Raw genomic sequence first — 25,709 nt, 5'->3', positions numbered from 1 at the left:
TCATCTGTTGATGGATACTCGGCTTGCTTCTACCCCTTGACTATTGTGAGTAGTGCTGCTGTGAACAAGGGTGTGCAGAAATTATCATTTTTGAACTGGATAACTGAGGGAATGCCTTTTACATTGAAGAAAATCAGAAGCGTGTTTTTTTAAATGACAGGTTGAGCTAGTTGCTTACTTTCCATACTCTGGATGGTGGATATAATTAGAACTTTCCAAATCAGGTAAAAAGCCTGGAGAAGAGAGTAGGACCAGTGTAAGTACAGAATATCAGCAGAAACTAATGGGTGTATTTGACAGCAAGGATGCTTAGAGTGTACTAAGGAATTGTTTTTTGTTGACAGTTGGCTCTAACTCAGTGGTTGTCAACTGGGGATGATTTTGTCCCCCAGAGGACATTTGACAACTTATGTAGTCATTTTTGATTTTGACAATGGGGAAGTGTGGGGATATGCTACTGACATCTAGTGGGTAGAGACCAGGAATGCTGCTAAACATCCCATAATACACAGCACAGCCCCCTACAATAAAAATTATCTGGCCTATCATGTCACTAGTGCCATGGTTGAGAAACCCTCCTGTAACTTGATTATCACTCTTATTTTTTTTGGTGGGGAGTGAGGGGTTGGTTTTTGGTTTTTGGTAGAAGGGAGAACTCACTCAATATTGTTTTTAAAATTTTACTTTTCTGAAAAACTGTATCATATCCTTGCATATCTTGGAAGCTTCTGCCTAAAGTTTATCCTAACTGCGATTGCCTTATGACTAGGGTAAGTGAGTTCCCTTCCTTAGCCTGCCACAATCTCAGTTAAATCAGTGCCAGGTACCTCACAGACATGAATTGTTCTCTGCAGCCCACAGTCTGTTGTCAACACGTTAGCATTATCCTTTTCCTTCTGCCTCACTGGCAGCTCCTTCTCAGGCTCCCTTGCTGGTTCCTAAAGGCTTAGTCCTTGGACCTTGTCTTTGTCTGCGCTTACTTCCTTGATTTCATCTAGTGATGGAGCTTTAAGTTCCAACTATACACTGACAGCTTCCCAGATTTTATCTCCACTCCTGTCTTCTCCCCTGAACTTGACGCCAGTGCTTAACTGCTTACCCGATCTTTGATTTCATCTAGTGCTGGAGCTTTAAGTTCCAACTGTACACTGACAACCTCCCAGATTTCATTTCCACTGCTGTCTTCTCCACTGAACTCGACACCAGTACTTAACTGCTTACCCAATCTCCCCATTCCTCACTCCAACCTAGCATTTCCAGTATCTGAAGTGTTCTCCCCATTCCTAATCCCTCTTCCTCCCAACCTTATCCTCATCCCTATAAATAGCAACCCCATCCAACCTTGGAGTCATGCTTAATTCCTCTTTCCCTTATACCCCACATCTAATCAATCAGCAAGTCCTAGCAGATCTGCCTTGAAAATATGTCCAGAATCAGACTGCTTCTTACCACCTCCTGTCATCCTGGTCCAAATCCCCATTGTCTTGCACCTGATTAATTGTGTTACCTCCTGCCTTTCTCCTTGCCCATCTATCTGCCTATTCTCAAAGGGCATCCACATTTATCTTTCAAACTCAGGTCAGATATGGTAATACCCAGTCTCTTAATGGCTCTCAAGACTCTGCCCAGTATCTAGCTCCCAGCACTTCTTCTCCCTCCTTCCTCCAATTCTTCCCTTTTCTCACCCCACATTGCCTTCTTTGTTTTCTGAATATGCCAGGCACATTCCTGCCTCAGGTTCTTCCTCTTGCTCTTCCTCTTGCTCTTCCTCTCCTTGGAATGTCCTTCTTCCAGATATCTCATTCAAGTCTGCTGGAAGGTCACTTTCTAGGAGGGGCCTTCCATGATCATTCTATTTAAGATCATACTCCCACCTTATATTCCTAATTTTCCTTCCCTGCTTTATTTTTTTCCATAGCACTTATGTATAGCTTACTTCTTTAAAAAAGTTCTGTTTTGTCTTCACTAGAATGCAAGTCCTATGAAGATGGTAATTTTCATCTGTATGGTTCGTTTACATTTTCCTCGTGCCTGTGAAAGTGCCTTGTACATATTAAATATTCAATAAATATTTGTTAAATGAGTGAATAAATAGTATCTTCAACTACTTTTTTTCAGTCAAATATATACTAATTGTCTGCCCTGCACATAGCACTGAGCCAAAGAATGAGGACATAGCAGCAGGTCAGCAGATAGTCCCATTTGTACCCTGGCAATCTAGTGAAGCAAACACAGACAGAACTAGCTAACAATAATGATGCATCAAATAAATACCTAGCAATTTATATGTAAAGCACTAGTTATATAGAGGCCAAAGAGAACATTTCTACCTTTGGTAGACAATGAAGAGAGGATGTTGGAGTTGGCTTTGAAAGACAGGTAGGACTTGAATAGGTAGAGGAAGGGCAGAGGTTGGGGCATTCTAGGCAGGTGAAGAGTATGAGCAAAGCTGTAGAAACACAGAGAGAAGTGTGTGTGTGTGTGTGTGTGTGTGTGTGTTTGCAGGGGGAACAGAGGTTTGGTGAAGAGGTTAGTTTTTTAGGGTGGAAGGAAGTAGGGCAGTTATAGTGGGAACCCTAGACTGGAGCCAGGTTGTGAAACATCTTCAATGTGAGTCTAAACTGTTGGGTTTTTTATTTGACAGATAGAGAGCCATTAAAGGGTTGATTTCTTTGGAGCTTTGTTTTAAATGAAGGAATGTGGTGTGTAAAGAGGTAATTCAGGAATATTGTTTTGGCAACACTGGCTGTGGGAGATTCTAGATGGAGACTGAGTTACACTCAGAGACTGTAGCAATAGTTTAGTTTTTTTGTTTTTGTTTGTTTGTTTGTTTGTTTTTTGAGACAGAGTCTTGCTCTGTCGCCCAGGCTGAAGTGCAGTGGCGCAATCTCAGCTCACTGCAACCTCCACCTCCCAGGTTCAAGCGATTCTCCTGCCTTAGCCTCCCAAGTAGCTGGGATTGCAGGCATGTGCCACCATGCCCAGCTAATTTTTGTATTTTTACTAGAGACAGGGGTTCACCAGATTGGTCAGGATGGTCTTGAACTCCTGACCTTGTGATCTTCCCGCCTCAGCCTCACTAAGTGCTGGGATTACAGGTATGAGCCACTGCCCCCCAGCCCAATAGCCTAGTTTTTAGCCATGGCCATTCTCAGTGTGGGAGGGGCAATAGGAAGGAAGGGATGAAGAGAGGAAAGTCACAAGGGAGAACTTGACAGGGCTTTTTGGTCTCGTTATATAATTTAGAATTAATTATTTATATAGACAAAGAAATGACAGTTGCTCAAAGCAGAGTCACAGTATAAACAGATGTTATGTGAGAATATTTTAGAGCTTCTCATGTGGATCCAATTCAGGCAGTAAACTATGCCAAATATGCAGGCATTGGATGCTGTAATTGTACAGAACTACTACAAGATGCAAACTTAAACACTATAGACTCGTTTTAACTTGTGAACCAAGTTTGAACTGTCTGGAGGGAGAAAGCATATATGCTATGTTGTCTCCTTTAAGACTGGCAATAAAGGGAAAATAGAAAAATGGAATTAAAAAAATTCTATCCTCTTTTTTAGACATATCCAAAGAATTAGGCTAAATAACAAAATTTAGGCAAACCAAAAGTGGTATTTGAGTGGCTTTTGCACATCTTAATAACTTTCTGAAGTCAAATTGGTATATGAATAGTTGTATCTGGAAAGGGTTAGGAGGAAAAAAGGCTATTGTTCATCTTTTAGATTTAAGCACATTTTAAAGTGAGAGCTTAAATAAAAACAAAGAACTTCTATAAAGTGAGTGAGAGCGCAAGTTTAAAAAATGAGAGCTCCTATACAAAATAGAGGAGTTTGGTCTTATATCAGGGATGGGATGCAAAACTGAATACATTGTCTATGGTGCATTCATTAGAGAACCAAAAGACATGTACCACTTATTTTTTTTTATTTTTTTATTTTTATTTTGTGAATTCCTTAAAGTGTTCCTTTGTTTTAATAATTATTTTTAATTTAAACAAGCAAATGGCAAATGTATATTTTGATGAGCTTAGGGTGTTATTTTTTTCTGAAAGTCAGCTGAAGGATAGTTAGACAGCACAGCGAAGACTGCTAAATGCACTGACCTCCCCTCCCCCCGCCATTAGAATGTGATTTTTGTTCCTTTTTATTTCTCTGTGGGCTTTTGTTTTTGTTTTTGTTTTCGTAGATCTTCAATTTGGATATTTGGAGGAGTGAACATCGTTGTTTTGCTGGAGGGATGATCTTGATGGTGTTTCTTTCCCCAAAAATTGACTTAGATATTAAAATTTGGGGCTTATAAGAGAGAGTTAAAAAAAATAAATAGGATTGCTTCAGTTAAAATTACAAAAGAGACATTTCACGCATTCTGTCGTTTTATTTCAGCCCAGTCCCTTCTTTCTGACTTGTGATCTCATAGAGCAATGGTATATCCTGGTCTGTTTCTAGTTCTGTCACTCCATGTCATTTATCTCTTTATAATAGGATGGCCTTGGGGCCTTTTTTGAACAGTAGTAATGACTTCATTTGCCACCGTGCTAAATGATACACAACCTATTACATTCACCAGTCCTTCATTATACCATTGACCTGAGGCTAGCAAGAGATTTTGTCTGACTGTAAAGCTGAAAGTCAAAAGCTTCTTTCTTTTTTTTTTTTTTTAAGACATGTACCACTTATATTTATGGTTTGGAGATTGCTAGCCATTGTTCACTTATATCCACTTGTTTCATTTTTGCAGGTGACTTCTGAAACTACTTAAATTCAGCCTTAGACTTCTGAGGTTTGTGGGATAGTGAAAGCTGAAGAAAGTGAGAGGGAAATCTGACCAAATCTCCCAGGCACAATTTCCCAGGCAGAAGCTAGAATTAAAATATACGTTCTTATTCCTATTCTTAGGTAATTATTCTTCCTGTTACACTCTACTTTTATGCAAAAAAGTAAAAACAAAAGAAATTGCTCAGCTATCAAACCAGTGTGTGTAGCACTGAAAAAGAGAAATATTATGTCCTATCAATTTTTCCATCTCCCACTTAACACACATACATTTTTCCCTTACTTTTGTCAGTCTCTTCTACCTCTTTAAAAATTAATTTTCCTTAACCTCCTCCTCAATCAATCAGTCACTTGCCTTTGTGAGATTATATGATATTGTAGACAGTATATGTACAAGCATACCACAGAGATACTGTAGATTCAGTTCCAGGCCACTGCAGTAAAGCGAATATTGTAATAAAGCAAGTCATGCAAAGTTTTTGGTTTCCCAGTGCACATAAAAGTTGAGTTTATGCTGTAGTCTGTTAAGTGTGCAATACTATTATGTCTAAAAAAAACAAAAAACAAAAAACCCTACATACCTTAATTTAAAACTACTTTATTGCCAAAAAAAAAAAAATGCTAATGACCATCTGAGCCTTCAGTGAGTTACCATCTTTTAGCTGGTAGAAGGTCTCGTCTCGGTGTTGATGGCTGCTGACTGATCAGTGTGGTGGTTACTAAAGGCTGGAGTAGCTGTGGCAATTCCTTAAAATAAGATAACAGTGAAGTTTACTGCATAGATTGACTCCTCCTTTCATGCCAGATTTCTCTGTAGCATGCAGTGGTGTTTGATAGCTCTTTGGCCACAGTAGAACTCCTTTCAAAATTGGAGTCAGTCTTCTCTAACCCTGCTGCTACTTTATCAGTCAAGTTTATGTAATATTCTAAATCCTTGTCATTTCAACAATGTTTACAACATCTTCACGAGGAACAAATTCCATCTCAAGAAACCACTTTCTTTATTCATGCATAAGAGGCAACTTCTCATATCTTCAAATTTTATCATGAGATTGTGGCAATTCAACCACATCTTCAAGCTCCCTTCTAATTATAGTTCTCTATTTCTGCCACATGTGCAGTGACTGTCTCCACTGAAATCTCAAACCTCTTAAAGTCATCCATGAAAGTTGGAATCAGCTTCTTCCAAACTCCTATTAATGTTGATGTTCTGACCTCCTCCCATGAATCAGGAATGTTCTCAATGGTGAACATTAGAATGGTGAATCCTTTCCAGAAGATTTTCAATTTGCTTTGCCCAGATCCATCAGAGGAATCACTATGTATGGCAGCTATATACCCTTATGAAATGTATTTCTCAAATAATAAAACTTGAAAGTCTAAATTACTCCTTGTTCTATGGGCTGCAGAGTGGTTGTTGTGTTAGCAAGCATGAAAACATTAGTCTCCTTGTACATCTTCATCAGAGCTCTTGTGTGACCAGGTGCTATGTCAATGATCAGTAATATGATCAGTAATATTTTGAAAGGATTTTTTTTTTTTTTTTTAGCAGTAAGTCTACACAATGGGCTTAAAATATTCAGTAAACCATGCTGTAAACAGAAGTATTGTCATCCGGGCTTCACTGTTCCACTTATAGTCCTCAGGCCGAGTAGGTTTAGCCTAATTCTTTAGACCTATGGGATTTTCAGATGGTGAATGAGCATTGGCTTCAGCCTAAAGTCACCAGGTGTATTAGCCCCTAATAGGAAAGTCAGCCTGTCCTTTGAAGTCAGGAATTGACTTCTCTCTAGCTATGAATGTCCTGTATGACATCTTCTTCCAAAAGAAGGTTGTTTTGTCTTCCTAGAAAATCTGTTTAGTGTAGCCACCTTCATCAGTGGTCTTAGCCAGATCTTCTGGATAACTTGCTGCAGTTTCTCCATCAGTACTTGCTGTTTCATTGTGTGTTTTTATGTTATGGGGATGGCTTGTTTCCTTAAAGCTCATGAACCATCCCTACTAGATTCAAACTTTCTTCTGCAGCTTCTCCACCTTTCTCAGCCTTCATGGAATTGAAGAGAGTTAGGGCCTAGCTCTGAATTAGGTTTTGACTGAAGAGAATGTTATGGCCGGTTTGATCTATCTAGAGCACTCAGACTTTCTCCATATCAGCAGTAAGGTCATTTCGCTTTCTTATCACTTGTGTGTTCCCTGGAGTAGCACTTTTAATTTCCTCCAAGAACTTTTCCTTTGCATTCATAACTTGATTAACAGTTTGGTGCAGGAGGCCAAGCTTTCGGCCTGTCTCAGCTTTCGACATGCCTTTCTCACTAAACTTAATCATTTTTAGCTTTCTTTTCATTTTAATTGATACATTGTAGTTATACATATTTGTGGAGTACAATTTTCTGTTACAGGACAGGTATATGTTGTATTATGATCAAATCAGGGTATTTAGCACGAGATCACCTTATACATTTATCATTTCTTTTGGTGAGGACATTCAAAAGCCTCTCTTCTGGTTCTTTTGTGATCCGCAGTCCCTAATCATTTCTAGCTTTTGATTTAAAGTGGGGGATGTGTGACTCTTCTTTTACTTGAACACTGAGAGGCACTGTAGGGTTATTAATTGTCTAATTTCAATATTGTTGTGTCTCAGGGAGGCAGGAGGCCTGAGATGAGGGAGAAGATAGGAGAGCAGCTGGTCAGTGGAGCAGTCAGAATACACACAGCATTTATCAATTGAGTTCACTGTCCTATATGTGTGCAGTTTGTGGTGCCCCCAAACAATTGCAATAGTAGCATCAAAGATCACTGCTTGCAGATCACCATAACAAATGTAATAATAATGAAAAAGTTTGAAATATTGTGAGAGTTACCAAAATGTGACAGAGACACGAAGTAAGCATATGGTGTTGGGAAAATGGCTGATCTTGTTTTACTTGTATTTCCCTACGCCACCTCATATTGCTTTATTATTTATTTATTTATTTGTATATTTATTTTTGCAACAGTGTCTCACTCTGTCACTCAGGCTGGAGTGCAGTGGTGCTTTCTGCTCACTACAGCCTTCATCTACCGGGTTCAAGCAATCCTGCTGCCTTAGCCACCTGAGAAGCTGGGACTATAGGCATGCACCACCACGCCTGGCTAATTTTTGTATTTTTTGCAGAGACAAAGTTTCATTATGTTACTCAGGCTGGTCTCTAACTCCTGGGCTCAAACGATCTGCCCCTCCTTGAACTTACGAAGTGTTGGGATGATAGGCGTGAGCCACCATGCCTGGCCTCATACCATTTTAAAGAAAATCCCATACATCAAATAATTTCATTTAAAAATTTTTGAGTATATTTTTCTAAGAAATAGGCAATTTTTAAAAACTGTAATACCATTGCACTTAAAACATCAGTAATAATTTGTAAGAAACTTTTAATTGAGTTTTTGATTTTAATGAAATAAATTTATATCCTTTACTAGAACAGAATGTAATAGAGGCCCTTAATTTAGCAGCATCTTAATCTAGTGAAACATTACAAAGAATTGTAAATAGAGACAACATATTTGATACATTTTGTCTTGTTAAAAATATTTGTTGAAGAAAAGTACCCTAAATGGAAGCCAAAAGATACTAAGTAAATATTTTAAGTTTTAATATTAACAAGGCTAGAATTAAGAATATGTTCTATTTGGCAGAAATTGCTCTGAGCTTACCAGCTACATCAGTATACTTAGAAATAATATTTTCAATTAAAATTATTATGTCCCCCAGAAAAGAGTCAATAAAACTTTCAACAATTTTAAATGTATAAACAATGAATCTGACAGTTAGCAATAAAGAACAACTTTGAAGTAGCAGGTAATCTTAGGAAAAAATAAAAAACACTAAGCTCATATTGAAAAAAATATATTCATTAGTAAAATTTCAGTGACATGGTATTAGCATCAAATATGACTAAAATACTGATTAAATCACATGAATGTCTACTTAGAATAATTAATTTTAATTCTGTAATAGATTATGGAAATGTACAAAATTATAATTGTACAGCTTGATTAATGCTCCTTTACTATTTTTTAATGTTCACATAATCAGGATTAAAGTTTTTTACTTTAATATAGTTTTATTTTTCAATACATTTTATTTTTGAAAATAATTTTTGAATAGAATCATTTTATAAGTCTCCTGATGGAGTAAAACCAATTTATTGATCAACAGTTTGTTGGTTGATAAATATTTTTTTAAACCATGTAATTTAAATTATTTTCTTTAGTGCTCTGGTTCACTTTCAGAAGTGATGCAGTTTGGACGTTATATTATGTGGTTGCCTAACTAAGCATTATCAAGTACTTGTATATCAGATATGGATGTGGTCATGAATTGTGCTATGTCAACCTATCAACAGAGAACAGAGAGTTTCTGCCAGGAAATGATAATGGACAGAAGTAGTTTCCAAAGGGCCTTAAATGCCCTGTATCGGGATTATCTAACCCTGTGGATGTGGGAGCCTTTGTGGTTTTGAATTAAAAAGTGATATGACAAAAGTGGTATTATGGGAAGTTTAAGTAAGGAATGAATATCATGGGTGAGTTATCAGTCGCTTGAGTGGTGAGCATGGAAAAGATAGAACGACTGAAGCCTCATTACAGAGGAAATTTCCTGGGACGTGCACATTGGGCTGGCAGTACTGAGGGAGATGTTGGAATCAAAGAGGAGGCCAGTTTTCTCAATTGTCTGATTAAAAAGGAAAAATGTCTCTATTGATAGCTATAGGGAATTTAGGAGGAAGGGAAAATATCTTTTGCCAGCAATGTGATGTTGTTTTGGATGTTGAATATGAAGAGATGGTGCTGTATTGTAGCAGAAATGGTTGCTAGTCCATTGGAGATAAAGCCCAACAGTGAGGCCTGACCATGCAGATGGGGCTTTTCTGTGGAAGTTAGTTGAAGCCATGAAAGTGAGTTCTTCACAGAAAACTGTGGTGGAAGAGAGTAACAGGCAATGTCCTGAGCTTTGGGCATCTCCTGCAGTTGGAAGAAGATAGGAGAAATGGCACCAGTGAAATAGGACTCAGAGTATATCAGAGTCTTGGTCAGAGGGATAGAAGGAAACCCCAGAAAGGGGTTCATGGCACCTAAAACAAGAGCAAATGTCAGTGAGTTATGTCACATGTAATGATGAAGTCCAGAGGGCTATGAAGAGGTCATTGGATTTTGAGCTCACTAATGATGTTCAAAAACAGCTTCAGGAGATTAAAGGGTGAGTGATAGATGAAGAAACGGAGATATAATCTATAGACTGTTCATTTTAGGAGCACATCAGAGAGATGAGAGACAAATGTAGAGTGTTGTACTCAAAGGGGCAGAAAAGTCAGGTAAAACATTTCAAGATACTAGAGTCCTTTACATGGAGGAAGGCAGAAATGAAAGATTCCAGTGGATAAAGGAGAAATGGAATGTTGTAAGGAGTGAGGGGAGATAAATAGGGAATATCATTCTAGGGGAGAGTGGAATGAGGAGAAGAGATGAAGGTATTAGCTTTGGAAATAAGGAATAGTATTAAAAATAAGACTGGAAAATGAGAACATTAACATAATAGCTATTCCTATTCATTAAGCATCTATATTCTAAGCTCTTAGGTAAGTACGAACTCTTTGTAAACCATTGAGGTATTGAGGGGGATACAGGAGAGTTGTGTTAAGACACAGACTCCTGCCCTCCAGGGATTTATATAGGTTAAATGGAGAGAGGAGACATGAATAGCATTGTGTGTAACTAAGGAGTTGAGTGAATAGGCAACATGCTTTGGGAGCCTGGTGATGCGTTTGGGTGGCCTTGTAAATAAGGATGTGAATGGTCAGAAAAAGCCTGATGGAAGTGAATGTTGGTATGAACTACCAGGAATGGTTGGGATTTGGATAGGTGGAAAAAATTGGGAAAATGTGTTTCAAGGAAGGAAACTAGCAGATGTAAAAACCAACCCTGCAGAGAGCAGTTTCTTGGTAACTATCAGTTTTGACGGTTTATATTTTATTCAGTTACAATAGTGAAAATAGCAACTAATGCTGGGTGTTTACTCAGTGCCAGGTACTGTTCTAGAAGCATTTTCCATTTATTTTTAATTCTCTGCAGTCACTGAGGTACTTACTGTTTTTACCCTACTTTCATAAAAGAAGAAATAGAGGGTTAAGTAATTTGTACTAGATTTTACAATTTATGAGGGATGGGGCTGGGATTTCAACCTGAGCTTTCTGATTCCAGAGCTCTTGCTCTTAACCTCTTCACAATTTTGCCCTGAAGGATTTCATAGCATGCTAGGAAGTAATGGCATATTTGGTCGAGGTCAAGTTATAAAAAGCCCTGAATACCAGGCTGTCAGGTTTGAACTTTTTTCATCCTTTAATGAAGAACCATCGGGCTTTCATCAGAAGCAAAGTGAGGTTATGAGATTGATGTTTTGGAACCATCCAGCACGTGTTAGTGAGTGACTCTCTTTGAGACCACGGATTCTACGATACAGTACTCTGGCATTTTAATCATCTTGGTGGTTTGTACATGCTGCTCTTCCTTGATTTAACTTTTTCTTTCATTTTCGCTTTGGAAAGGATAAAATATTTTTATTTGAAATAGCTTTATATAGTTTCTGTTTTGAACTTATGTTATTTGTGGTGGGAAGACTCAAGGAGGTTGGAACTCACATTCCAAGAGAGAGGACGGGATGAACATGTGTGAATAATATGTACAGAAAACAGACATTCTTCCCTTTTTATTCCTCCCTTCTCATATTGGTAAGCAGAATGAAACTCTTAAGGTGTAACTTGCATAACTGCCAAGAAATGTGAGCACTGTGATAACATCTGGGCTGTGGCTGTGACTGATGCATAGTGGGGAGGCCGAAAGCTTTGCTACCGTAGACCTGATTCTGAATTCTGGTAAACCCGAGGAAGATAACAAAGGCAAATCTCTTCGTCTTTCTGAGCTTTTAAATAGTGGAGTTTACAATCTCTACCTGGATTTGCTGCTAAGAAAATTAGAGCCGATATATGTTAGGTGTCTAACATATTTCCTAGCCCATAGTAAGTTCACAATAATAGATGTTACATAGTGGTTCTTTACTTTTCTGCCTGTTGCACTGTAGAAAAACCATTGCTGCCCCATTATCTGTAGGCTAAAATTAGGGAGATATATCTAACAGGAGAATCTCACATGCAGATGACATATAAACACCTGTGTTACCTTGCCTTGTGAATTATTTGAAAAGACTGGGCAAATATAAAAACCAGTGATAACCAAATCTAGGTCAAGAATTAAGAGAAGGGCATTCAATAATTAATAGCCTAGAGTAAAAGAAAAATTATGTATAAAATTTAGTTGATCCTTTAGTTTAAGGGAAGACAATAAAATAGAAGAAATTATTCCTTTGGAGAGACCAGGAAGCTGGCAGGTTAAGATTTGTATTTCCTCGTGGAAGGAGAACTTAGAATTTAGTAAATGAGAAACTTGGTTATGAAAGAGTTGGCGGTACACATTAGGAAAAAAATGAACATTAAGAATCACTTTAGGAAAAGCTACTACCAGACACCGTTGATGTCACTCTTGGATTTGACTGTGGTCATTTCCTGTTTAATGATACTACATTCAACAACTCATCTGCGTTTGGGGTCATAGAAATGAGGCAGGGGTACAGAAAGAGTGGAGGGTGTGGTGTGGCTTTAGGATTAGATTATTCTACATTAACCTTTATTATATGTGACAGAAAAATTCAAAACAGTTGATCCTATGAGGAAAATCAGCCAAAAGTGTGAATACTGATTATTGATTATGTAGAAACTTTCAGGAGTAAGGGAGCTTGAGTAGTAGGCTCATAAGTGGTACCTATTTAAGATGCCTTAAATAACCCTTGTAAAAATTAACTTTTTAATTATAAAAGTTATCTATGCTAGTTATCTAGTGGTGCTTAGTCTTTGCTAACCCTCAGGGTAGCAAACTTTAATTTTTATTTTAATTATTAAGGTTTAATAGGTATTACAGTCACTGTCTTCAGCACACATATTTCACACTTGGATTAAGGGACTATTTTGTGTGGCTTTAAGCCAGTTTTTTCCTTTGTAAGCATCATTTTCCTCTAGATCTCTTTTGAATTGATTTCTAAGGTCTCTAATTGAACTGATTCCCTTGTAGTTCTTCAAACCTGCTAATTTTAAATACCAGATGATCCCTGACTTATGATAGTTCCACTTAATAACTTTTTTACTTTATGATGGTGTAAAAATGATCCACTTTCAGTGGAAACTATGCTTAGAGTTCCCATACATCTATTCTGTTGATAACTTTCATTATAGTAGTCAATAAATTCCATGAGATAGTCCACACTTTTTAAAAAATAAAATAGGCTTTGTGGTAGATGGTTTTCTCCATCTGTAGTCTAATGTAAGTGTTCTGAGCATGTTTAAGGTATGCTACGTGAACTATTAGGTTCAGCAAATCAAGTGAATTTAATGCATTTTTGACTTAACAATATTTTCATTTTACGATGGATTTATCAGGACATAACCCTCTCGTAAGTTGAAGTGCTTGTGTATTCCATTCTATTGTCAGTGTCCTTATTGTGCCACTAGATGGCAATAGTGTACCTTCAAACCCAGTCCCCTCTGGGTTTTCAGAATCTGGGGCATCTGAAGAACTCAGGAATTTTAGCCTAGTCCACCCCTGCTTATTTCACACTCAGGGAACTGAGACACACAGGTTAAGTGACATAGCCAGGGTCGTTTAACAGTTACCCAGAGCCGCTTGAATCCCAGTCATCTTTCTCCTCTATCACACTCTAGGGGGCTTTGTGAGGGAAATTCAGAGAAACCGTGCTCTCAAGCTTTTGAATTCTTTGTGAATTATTTTTAAAATAATTTAAGGCCATTGGTTAAGTACAGGTATTATCACATTCAAAATAAAAAGTTGGCCTGCTTTTGTGTTTCTATATTGGCTCCCTGAGAGATAAACGCTAGACAGTCAGCTTTTAAAGGTTATTGCCTGCCCACGGCCAACTTGCCTTCAGGATTTGCCCTGGAAATAAGGTCTGCAGAAAGCTCAACCAGGGCCTCTCTGTCAGGTGATTATCTCCCTCCATTCTTGCCCCGTCCTGTGGCCACCCATTTTTCTATGTCTTCTTTTGTCCACCTGACTAGCCCAATCTAGAGAGCCTTTGTGGGGGAAGAGAGATGCTCCTGGTTCTTAAAGAATTATCTTCTGGGTTTTCCCAGCACATGTTAACTGCCCTATTTCCCCCCTCTCTCTTTATTGGTGACAAGAATGATATTGCCTTAAATCATGGCTTGTGTATGGGCAGAATGGTGTTGTCAGAGACAGAGAGGATGTGGTCTTTGGAGTCACACTGACTGTGTCGAACCTCTCCTCTGTCCATGACTGACTGTGACTCTTTGTCGCCTCTCTTAGGAGAGTAAGATTGACCACCTTGCAGGGTGGGTGTGAGGAACGCATGAGTAATGTGTGGAAAGCTCATGGTGTCAGTGCTTGGCACACATAGCAGATGCTCATTAAGAGCTAATTATTTTGGTCGTTATTGTAAAGAGAGGAACATGAGTAACTATAGTATATGAAAGAAGCTCAAGGGAGGGTCTCAGCCAAAGGAGCTAGTTTTTTATTGGAGAAAGAAGGGAAGGATGCAGTATTCCAGGGCCCATGTCAGTGTTTTAGAGAAATAGTGTAACTGTGTTAATATGGTAGCCACTAGTCGGGTGTGACAATGGACACTTGAAATGTGACTAGTTGAAATTGATCCATGCTGTGTTGAATTCACATCAGATTTCAAAGATTTGGTATGAAAAAGTGGTTATAAACTATCTCAATAACTTTGTATAGTAATAATATATTGAAGTGATCACATACTGGATATGTAGAGTTAAATAAAATGTTATGAAAATAAATTTCACCTTTTCTTTTACCCTTTTTTTTTTTCTTTTTTTGAGATGGAGTCTCACTTTGTAGCCCAGGCCAGAGTGCAGTGGCGTGATTGTGGCTCACTGCAACCTCCACCTCCCAGTTCAAGTGATTCTCCCGCCTCAGTCTCCTGAGTAGCTGGGATTACAGACACATGCCTGCTAATTTTTTTGTATCTTTAGTAGAGACAGGGTTTTACCATTTTGGCCAGGCTGGTCTTGAACTCCTGACCTCAAGTGATCTGCCCACCTCAGCCTCCCAAAGTGCAGGGATTACAGGCATGGACCACCTTCCTTTGACTTTTTGAAATGTAGAAAATATAATGAGGCTACTAGCATGATATTTTTATCTGATGGCACTGGACTAGAAGGTAGGTATTTTTGTACCCAAACATATACAACTCTGTGCTAAGGAATCGCAAGAGGTTTTTTTGAAGCTTCTTTTGATTTTGTTTTTCTTTTACGTTCTTAAGAGTATGACTGTTCTGAATGGAGATAGCTGTCACTATTGGTAATAGCAGTTTAAGTAATAGTTTAAAAAGAAAAAAGTAAAAGAGGCACCAAATATTATCTGTAGTCACCCACATTCTGAAGACCTCAAAAAAGAAAAGCCATTGGATGATTTCAAAGAACACCACCATGTGCAAAACTCATCTCCCTTCATGTTATCAGTAGATAAAACCTAGCAGTTAATGATCCTAGGATTTTTCCTTCAAATGCAGAGTATTAAAACACTGCAAAAATAACCAAGAGTAAAACGAAAAGAGAACCGTAATACTTTATGTTAAATTAAGTCATCTGTCTGATTTTCATTAAATTTGTTTTGGTTTTAAAGACACTGGTTACAAAACATTCAGTAGTTTTAAAAATTAAAAATAAAAGATAACCTCATCACCAATCTGTTTTAGAGCTAGAAGAATAATTGCTAATTTTGGACATTTGCAACCTTTGTAAATCTTCTTAGACGGATTGAGAAATGAAGTTTTTATTTAGATTTTGAATTTGCATGTGTTTTTGTTTTTTTGTTTGTTTTTGAGACGGAGTCTCACTCTATAACCCAGGCTGGAGTGCAGTGGCACCATCTCAGCTCACTGCAAGCTCCGCCTTCCAGGTTCACGCCATTCTCCTGCCTCATCCTCCCGATTTGCTGTGACTACAGGCTCCCGCCACCACGCCTGGCTAATTTTTTTGTATTTTTAGTAGAGATGGGGTTTCACTGTGTTAGCAAGGATGGTCTCGATCTCTTGACCTCGTGGTCTGCCCGTCTCGGCCTCCCAAAGTGCTGGGATTACAGGCATGAGCCACTGCACCTGGCCACACATGTGGTTTTTATAACAACACATAGGAAATAGTGTTTGTTTTTTGCTGGTGCAGAAAAAAGCAGAGCACATGCATTTTGAGGACCTTGAAGTCTGTTCTCATTGTTCTTGATTTCATCTCAAAATAAGAATCCCTTATTCCAAGTGTACTTGGTACCATAATTCTTTGTATCTAAGATGCCATCAGTTGTAAGAAGTACCTTTAAGTACCACTTTATATGGAAAAACAAAAATGTTGTCAATAAAACTGACAAACTGTTGGTTTTTCAGATGCATCTGTATTTCAGAAATGTTAAATGGTGGGGGAAAGAGTGTACTTTAACATTGATGAAATATAATACACAGATTTTTTTTTTTTGAGATGGAGTCTTGCTTTGTCACCCAGACTGGAGTGCAGTGGCATGATCTTGGCTCACTGCAACTTCCGCCTCCTGGGTTCAAGAAATTCTGCCTCAGCCTCCTGAGTAGCTGGGACTACAAGCGTGTGCTACCACGCCTGGCTAATTTTTTTTGTATTTTTAGTAGAGACAGGGTTTCACCATGTTGGCCAGGATGGTCTCGATCTCCTGACCTCATGATCTGCCTGCCTCAGCTTTCCAAAGTGCCGGGATTATAGGCGTAAGCCACTGCGCCCGGCCAGTACACAGATTTTGAAACTTTTTACTTGGTTGGAGTTTAGAGAGCTTGTTTTATATGTTAGCATCAGACTTTAGTTTCTCTCAGAATGTATCATGTTCAGCAAGTGTGGTTTGATGCATTGAAGCTCTTTTCATTTAATTCTATTATAAAAAAAAAACAGATGAAAGCAAAGTGGTGAGCTCATTTTTAGGTTGTAGAAAGTCCCATGATTCAGAAAAGTGAACTTTTAACTTTTAGTTTCAACCTAGTACCTCTGCTTCTCCCCGCTCCCACTAGACATATATCCATCCTCTTTTCAGTGGTTACCTGTCCCTGTCCCTCTAACAAAATCTGTTCTCCATAAAGGCTCCTGATAACAGTTATTTATAGCCTCTTGTGAATTCATGGCAAAGTGTTAAATGGCCCACGTCTGCTTGCTTTCTAAGCTTTGTCTCTAATTACTGGCTAAAAATCTTTATCTGCTTAAAGGACTTTCAGGCCTCTGCTAGCCATATGGAACAGGTTTTGTGGGAATGGCTGAAGGAGGAGTGATGTAGAGGCAGCCTCCTGCTCTGCTTCTGTGGAAGGCTGTGGATAGATAACAGAGCACCTTGTTTTCTTTCCTACCCTAAACTGTTCAGGCAAATCTGACAGCTGACTCAGTGACTTTCTGGAAGTCAGTAAGAAAGGAGACTTCAATCTGCTTATAAAGTTGGCTTTGCTGACTGTCTGGAAGGAAAACAACTCATAATAGCTGCATTTGTGACTAATTCTGTTGAATTTTTGTTAGTTTTTTGTTTTTTGTTTTTGTTTTGTTTTGTTTTGTTTGAGATGGAGTCTCGCTCTGTCACCCAGCCTGGCATGCAGTAGCACAATCTCAGCTCACTACAGCCTCCACCTCCTAGGTTCAAGTGATTCTCCTACCTCAGCCTCCCCAGTAGCTGGGATTACAGGTGCACACCACCATGTCCGGCTAATTTTTGTATTTTTAGTTGAGACGGGGGCTTCACCATGTTGGTCAGGCTGGTTTTGAACTCCTGACCTCAAGTGATCCACTCACTTTGGCCTCCCAAAGTGCTGGGATTACAGGCGTGAGCCACCACACCCAGCTGAATTTTTGTTAGTTTTATCTCCCTTTTGACAGAGGCTATCAAATTTTAAGGAAACCTTATAATGTACAGATTTTTTTTTTTTTGTAATCTGTATAGCTACCTCCTATTTTATCTGTTTTCTAAATCTCAGAAATCTAATTGGCTTAGGTATACTTTACATTTTGAGTAACTATTTGATAATCCAGATTCTGAATCTCCTTTTCTAAATTATTTTCAGGCATGCCTAAAGCAGATACATGCTAGGGCAGTTTGGCTCCTGGCTAAGCTGCAGAAGCTCTTGTGGTCTAGTTTGAAGATGAAAAAAGAAATTTCTTTTTTTGAGTTTGTAGTACATTCATCAGTTGTGAATCTGCTGATACGTTATGTATGGTGGTCCCTCAGAATGCATGGGGGATTGCTCCCAGGCCCCACCCCCAACACCGATACCAAAATCCATGATGCTCAAGTCCGTTGTATAAAATACTGTAGTATTTGCATATGACTTACGTACATCCTCCTGTAAACTTTCAGTCATCTCTTGATTACTTATGGTACCTAACACAGTGCAAACACTGTGTAATTTGTATTGTTAGGGAATAATGACAAGAAAAAAATGTTTGTACATATTCAGTAGAGATGCAACCATCCAGTTTTTTTTTTTCTCCAATATTTTCGTTCTGCAACTGATTGAACCCACAGTTGTGGAACCCACAGATAAAGAGGGCCAACACACCCAGTAAGGAGTTCAGTTAGCACAAAGTATGGACTTTTTCTGCAAAACATATGCAATAATATTGCATGTTTTCAGTGTTAGTGTTGAAAATTATACGGAAAAATTTACGTCCATTGCTAAATATTCTACCTTTAAACTAAATGTAAGGCAAATATTTATTATATAGCTCTGCATTCTTTCTAGGAGTGTGTTTGTTGATAGTATCTTAATTTTCAGATTATATTCTGTAAATGTTTCTGTGTTTGAATGACTTTGACTTTTTGGTCTTTGCAGCTCGGGGTGTGGTTTTCTCTCGGCTGTGCTTATTTGGCCTTGGAAGACTATCAAGGTTCAGCAAAGGCATTTCAGCGCTGTGTGACTCTAGAACCCGATGTAAGTTTGTTTGATCTTCTGTCCTTACATGGCTTTTTACTCTCTGAGTTATTGGAATTGTACTCTATGGTTCAGAACAGCAATTCCTTTTGTGTTGGAGGAAAGTATACATTTGAGGGAAGGTCATACCTCAAGGTATAGGATTTATAAATCTGGAAATAAGTTAATAGCTAAATTCTTCATGTATATAGAAACACAATTGATGTTTATATATTAATTATATCCTGCAACCTTGCTGACCTCATTTATTACTTCTAGTAGGGTTTTGGTTTGTTTTTTTTTTTTTTGGACTCCTTAAGATTTTCTGTATAAAAGATCTAAATTTAGTGTTTTATTTGAGAAGAAAGAATTGCAATTTGGAGCATATATGCATGCCAGGTAGTCTTTGATATGTCTGAAGAACAAAGAGAAGGTTAGAAGTTTTATAAAAAGGAGAAGTGTTACATATTTCTCTTAGAGAAATTCATTGGCACTTACAGTAAGGGTGTGGGGAGCTGGCAAGCTTCCATTGATGAGGGATGGCAGAGGGCAAAATTAGTCCCAGAGTTTCAGCAAATTATCTCAGAAGCTGCAGATAAAACTGGTTTCAGGTTACAACAAGCAGTTCCAGCAGTCAGGCTGCTTTCATTTGGATATTTTAACAGCTTTAATGTCTCTACTAACATTCCCCCAAACATTCCCTCATTATGTTCATGTTTTCCTTTACATCTTTGAATATGTTTGTAACAACTGCTTTCAAATCCTATGCTTATTTCAACGTCTCTTTCATTTCTGGTACTGTTTCTATTAACTGATTTTTTTCCTTTGGTTATGAAGGAAATTTTCCTGCTTTTTCTCATGTCCACCATTTTTTTTTAATTGTATTCTACGCATTGTGGATGCTATGTTGTTGTGCTTCTTGGTTTTATTCTGTTCTCTTAAGGAGGATTGAGTTTTATTTTGGCATTCAGTTAAATTACTCATAAATCAGCTTGTTTTTAAGCTTGTTAAAGTGGGTCTGGAGTTCTTCTTATTTTCTCATAACCCTTTAAAAAAATAGAGATGGAGCCTTGCTCTCTTGACAAGGCTAGTCTCGAACTCCTGGCCTCAAGGGATCCTCCCATCTTGGCCTTCCAAAGTGCTGGGATTACAGATGTGAACCACTGCACCCAGCCCTCTAATAACCTTTTCTTAAGGTATAACCTCTCTGGGATTGAATTTAATGCCATGGGCAATCAATAAGAACTCTCCACTTTGGCTTGTTTGGAACTTGAATAACTTCTAGCACAGTGTGACCTCCAAAATCTCCATTCAGCTCACAGCTTTCTGGTAGTTGTTCTTTGCCAGAGTTCAGAAAGTTACTAATTTTGCCATGTCTGGAAGTGGAGGTCCACTGCCACTTAATTTTTGAATCATATGTATGGGACTTGAGAACGATATATACTATATTAGATGAATTGGAACAAAGCGAAATATATAATTTATATCATTCTTGTTTGAATCAACATTTATATAAATTCAATCTGAAAGCTGATTTAAAAAAATTCATTTTTGCTTTATTTTTGTTATTGGGTAGAGGAATAGATAGAGAAATATGTTTGATGGATGAAATACTTAGTAGTAACACTGGAGAACAGATTCTTTTTTAACCCACCTATCTGGTGAAGAAGGATGATGATATAATGGCAAAAACTTTTAAAATAGGAAAAAACAGTATACTGCGTTGTCTTTTTTGTAATAAATCTATGTACTATATAAAGCATGTTGTAAATTAGGTATTTTGTAAGTCTAAATTTGAAAATAAAATCTTAACTGAATTGCTGATTGGTACAATCATAGTTATATTGCTTGGTTGATTGTTTTAACCTTTTTCTAAATTATAAAAGTTCAGCTTGATTTAATTTTGCGGTATACCTTTAAACATACCTTATTGAAAATTGTGATTTTAAAGAGCGTATATTGGACTAGGAAAGTGTGTTGTACTTTTGGTTTCAGCAATAATTTTACCTAAATGAGAATAGTTAATTAACTGAGTCCTCTATCATTTCAGAATGCTGAAGCTTGGAACAATTTATCAACTTCCTATATCCGATTAAAACAAAAGTAAGTACATCAGACAAATATGAAGAACTTTGCTTCCCAAATAAATGAGTGAGATTTTCTACAACTGAACATTGTTTCAATGTTTCTCTTTGTTTTACCTTTCTCACTCATGTATATGAAATAGAATAACTTAAGTAGAATAGCTTAATTCAAACTAAATTAAGTTGAATTCTAAATATACAGTGTATTTCTTGAAAACATTTCATATGTAATAAAATAAGAAATATTACTTGAAATCTTTATGTAGTACTGAAGTTTTACATTCTACATTTTATTACATGATAAAAGCAAACATATATTTAGTTGGTCAACTCAGTTGACAGTTATTTTTATTCATTGCTTGCTTTGTACTAGACATTACTGAGAAATGTAAATAAATATGAACCAATGCTCTCAGGGAATGTAGGTTTAAAAAATAAAATACTATGCCATCTTATTTAAAAAATTGATTAGTGTATAAGCTATTTGTGGCAAATAGCAAGTGAGAATACAAAGAAGGCTAAAATAATCATACATGATATTTGTAGCACAGTTATTATGTGCCGGCCACTCATTTAGTCTCATGAGGATCAAAGAAGAGAGAAACTGTGTCATCCTGGATCAGAAATGCTTCTGAGAAGATGCTGGACTCAAGCAGAAATTTGAAGGATGTATAGAAGGGACAGAGGGATGCCTCTTAGGCAAGGGAAATGATGTGACCAAATGCAGAATGACAGGAATGAATGTAGTATTTTAGGAGATAGGAAGCAAAATAGTCCAGCTATAGAGTAATGTGAAATATACCGCGAGAGAGAAGGTTAGAAAGGTAGGTTGAAGTAAAATTGCAGCATCTTCTGATTATTTGACCAATGAGTTGAGACTGTCCTGTTGAGTATAGGAAGCCAGAGATTTCAGTGTGGTAGTTTCATGAAGAAAGAAGCTTTTGGGGAAGATTTATCTGGTGGCAGTATGTGAGGCAGACTAGAGGAAACTGGAGGCTGAGAAACCAGTTCGGACACAGCTGTTGTAACAATTCAGGCATGAGATAACTAGAGTGGAAAAAGGAGGGGCAGATGCCAAACTCTTTATAAAGGAGGCAACCCACTAACTGGGCTTATTGACTGGCTATGAAAAGCAAAGGAAAGGGAAGAGACAAGGACTGCTGTTGCCAAAACTCTAATAAATTAATTAAAAGATGGATATATTTTCATTTTTATTTGGCCTTACTTTCAAACTTAATTTAATTTTTCTTGGTGGGATCACAAGATAATTTCTGAAGACATCATTAAATCCATATTATGTAGAGATCATGAAATGCTGCCTCTGCTCTTGGATGACGTAAATAAAGTACTATCTGTTCTACCATTCTCTTCAGAAGATAATATTATGTTCTTGATTGCAACTGAGTGCTAAAACTCTCTGGAGACCTTTTTGGTTTAAAGCAACAGGCTCGGAAGTCCCTGTCATAGTTGTAGAGTGATCTCAGTGAGTTTTTCTGGCAACTCGGATAAGTTTGTACGTAGTGAAGCTCTTGATGCCTTGTCTTCCAGCCCAATCATGTTAGGAATTCTGCTTTCTCTCTTAGGGGTTCTTGCATATTGTTGCTCAACTTTCTTACCTCTTGCAGCTCCACAAATAGGTTTTTGTGCAAAGGTGGAGTTGTAAGGTCTGAGATAAATCTTTTTTTTGTTATTTCCTGTTTACTCTTTTCTTTCTTTGCTAAGGCTCCAGACAAAGCTAATGGGATTGTTACTTCTGAGGCAATTATTAATGCTTCTGTCAGAAGATCCTATTCATGCCTTAAAACGACCCATTAAACTATTTCTTTTATCCTTTTGTGGTCACAAGATTCTTCACTAAAGTGCTGTCTTTGCTGTTTCATCTGATTCCCCTCGATATCATGTTCCTACCAGTCCCATGGAAAAATGTCTCATCTTCGGATGTAATTTTAATGGTGCAATATCTCTACTATAGAGGGGTTTTGATAAGCGAATCCTGAAATGAAGCACCTTACAAAGAAGCTATATTTACCAAAAAGGAAAAAAGAATTCATGGAACAATTTTGAGGCTAGGAAATTATGATTGGGGGATCATAAGGGAGGACATATAGGAAAAAGGATAATCCTCATGGTGTGGATTTTTACTTGTTGAGTTATTTTCCAATAGGATAAATCCTTCACCCCCAACCCCTGTGGATGGGAGAGCTGGGGAGTCTTGGTCTAACACTAGTGGAGGCAGTTGTTATTAGATGGAGGTGGTGATATGGTAGAGTAGAGAAAGGAAAAAAAAGTATTCCATGGAAACAATTTATGACTGAAATTGAAGACATGTTTCCTTTCTTTCTTTTTGAGTTCCCTTGTATTTTTGCAAAAAGGAATCCCTTAGATAGTTCTCTTAGAGTCAATAGATGGTAAATGCTCTTAACTTTGTATATCTAAAACTGTTTCATTTTGCATTTACTCTTGAGTGGTAAGTTTAGCTGATTATAAAATTTTGGCTGGCAGTTATTTTCACTCAGCACTTTAAAAGTAATATTCTGTTGTCTTCTGTCATCTTACTGCTAATGAAATAAGTATCTGTCGTCACTTCTTTGTAGATTTTAGGAATATCTTTCCTAAATTTCACACAATATTTCTAGATGTTCGTTTATCTTTACTTATAATGCTCAGTATGTGAAATATACTTTTGATCGTAGAATTTATGACCAAAAATTTTTTTGAAATTTGTTCATTTCTGGAAAATTATCAGCTTTTATCTTTTGATATAAAGAATCCTGCCATGCTCTGCATTTGTTTACTGTAGAATATCAGATGTATGTTTTGAGTCTTACCTCTCATTCTTTCCTCTGTCTGTTTCCAGCTTTTATTTTATAATTTGAATTCTGTGTGAACTCCTTACTATTATCTTCCAGTTCATCAGTTTCTCCTTGACTATGTGCATTCTAGTTTTTGTTGGCTATTGAGGGTTTTGTTTACGTTTTTTGAGACAGAGTCTCGCTCTGTTGCCCAGGCTGGAGTACAGTGGCATGATCTCAGCTCATGGCAACCTCCGCCTCCCAAGTTCAAAGGACTCTCCTGCCTCAGCCTCCCACGTAGCTGGGACTACAGGCATGTGCCACCATGTCCAGCTAATTTTTGTGTTTTTAGTAGAGACAGGGTTTCATCATGTTGGTCAGGATGGTTTCGATCTCCTGACCTCATGATCCACCCTCCTTGACCTCCCAAAGTGCTTGGATTACAGTTGTGAGTCACTGTGCCCGGCCTGTTGTTGTTTTAATGCCTCTTTCTTTGTTTTTCTTTTTTTTTTTAACAGGCTTAATTCACTTTATTTTTCTTGTATAAAAACCCTATGTTGTAGCCACAGCTGGAGCCTGGGTCCGCTGCACGGAGACTCTGGTGTGGGTCTTGACAAGGTGGTCAGTGAATTCCTGATAGGGAGACTTGGTAAACACAGTCTCCTTCCAGAGGGGTCAGGTAGCTGTAGGTCTTAGAGATGGCATCAAGGTAGCCATGACTAAGTTGCCCAGGGTGGCAGTGCAGCCCCGGGCTGAGGTGTAGCAGTCATCAATACTAGCCATCATGAGCAGCTTCTTGGGCACAGGCGCTGAGACGATGCCAGCGCCCCTGGGTGCAGGGATGAGGCGCACCAGCACAGAGCTGCAGCGGCCTGTCACCTTGCAAGGGACGGTGTGGGGCTTGCCGATCTTGTTCCCCCAGTAGCCTCTGCGCACTGGGACAATGGAGAGTTTGGCCAGAATGATGGCCCCAGGGATGGTGGTGGCTACCTCCTTGGAGCACTTAACACCCAGGCCGACGTGGCCATTGTAGTCCCCAATAGCAACAAACGCCTTGAATCTGGTGCGCTGGCCAGCACGGGTCTGCTTCTGCACTGGCATAATCTTCAAAACCTCGTCTTTGAGAGAGGCCCCCAAGAAAAAGTTAATGAACTCAGATTCCTTAATGGGCAGAGAGAAGAGGTAGATTTCCTCCAGGGACTTGATCTTCATGTCCTTGACCAAGCGGCCCAGCTTGGTGACGGGCATCCACTCCTTATCCTCGGCCTTGCCTCCGCGAGCTCCGCGGCCTTGGCCCCGACCCCGACCCCGACCCCGGCCCCGGATGCCACTGCCGAAACCTCCGCGGAAGCCACCGCGGTTCCCCATCCCAGGGCCACCAGGGCCTCCGAGCCCCCCCCCCTCCGCTGCACCGGCGTCATCCGCCATTTGGTGTTTTCTCGGAGAAGCAGCAGCTAATGCCTCTTTCAATACTAAAATTTCCAGTTAGTTTTTATTCACATCTCCTCGTTCATATTTCATTTCTCCCTGTTTTTGTTTCACAATTTTCTGCTCCTTTTCAATGTAAATATTTCTTTGTCTCAGTATTCTAAACAAATTTGTTTAAAGACTTGATAGATTGTTCCTTAAACAATTAAGAAAAACTTTTTTTCACTCCTCTCTCTCCCCCTTAAAATCAGTTTTTTTTTGTTTGTTTTTTGTTTTTTTTTTAAACATGGAGTCTTGCTCTGTTGCTCAGGCTGGAATGCAGGGGCGTGATCTTGGCTCACTGCAACCTTGGCCTCCCAGGTTCAAGTGATTCTCGTGCCTCAGCCTCCTGACTAGCTGGGATTACAGACACGTGCCACCACACCCAGCTAATTTTTGTTTGTTTGTTTGTTTGTTTAGTAGAGATGGGGTTACCCTGTATTGGCCAGGCTGGTCTCGAACTCCTGACCTCAGGTGATCCACCCACCTCGGCCACTCAAAAAGTCCTGGGATTATAGATGTGAGCCACCATGCCTGG

The 25,709-nt window shown here is 38.4% G+C and overlaps 1 protein-coding gene and 1 pseudogene across 2 annotated transcripts in view; one reads left to right on the top strand and one right to left on the bottom strand.

Annotated features, from left to right (window-relative positions):
* The window catches only part of TTC27 (tetratricopeptide repeat domain 27), a 189,665-nt gene that overhangs the window by 135,527 nt on the left and 28,429 nt on the right, over window positions 1-25,709 (top strand). Inside the window, 2 exon segments of the mRNA XM_033176078.1 lie at window positions 18,751-18,849; window positions 20,879-20,931. Of these exon segments, the coding sequence (XP_033031969.1) occupies window positions 18,751-18,849; window positions 20,879-20,931 (152 nt within the window).
* On the bottom strand, window positions 24,207-25,135 carry LOC117062494 (annotated as a pseudogene). The gene has a single exon (XR_004428400.1). The product of XR_004428400.1 is annotated as a 40S ribosomal protein S2-like (transcript).

The sequence above is a fragment of the Trachypithecus francoisi genome, unplaced genomic scaffold (genome assembly GCF_009764315.1).
Source record: "Trachypithecus francoisi isolate TF-2019V2 unplaced genomic scaffold, Tfra_2.0 Lachesis_group17, whole genome shotgun sequence".
Classification (NCBI taxonomy): Eukaryota; Metazoa; Chordata; class Mammalia; order Primates; family Cercopithecidae; genus Trachypithecus; species Trachypithecus francoisi.
Note: the sequence above shows the minus strand (reverse complement) of the source record. Positions and strands in the feature narration are given on the sequence as shown.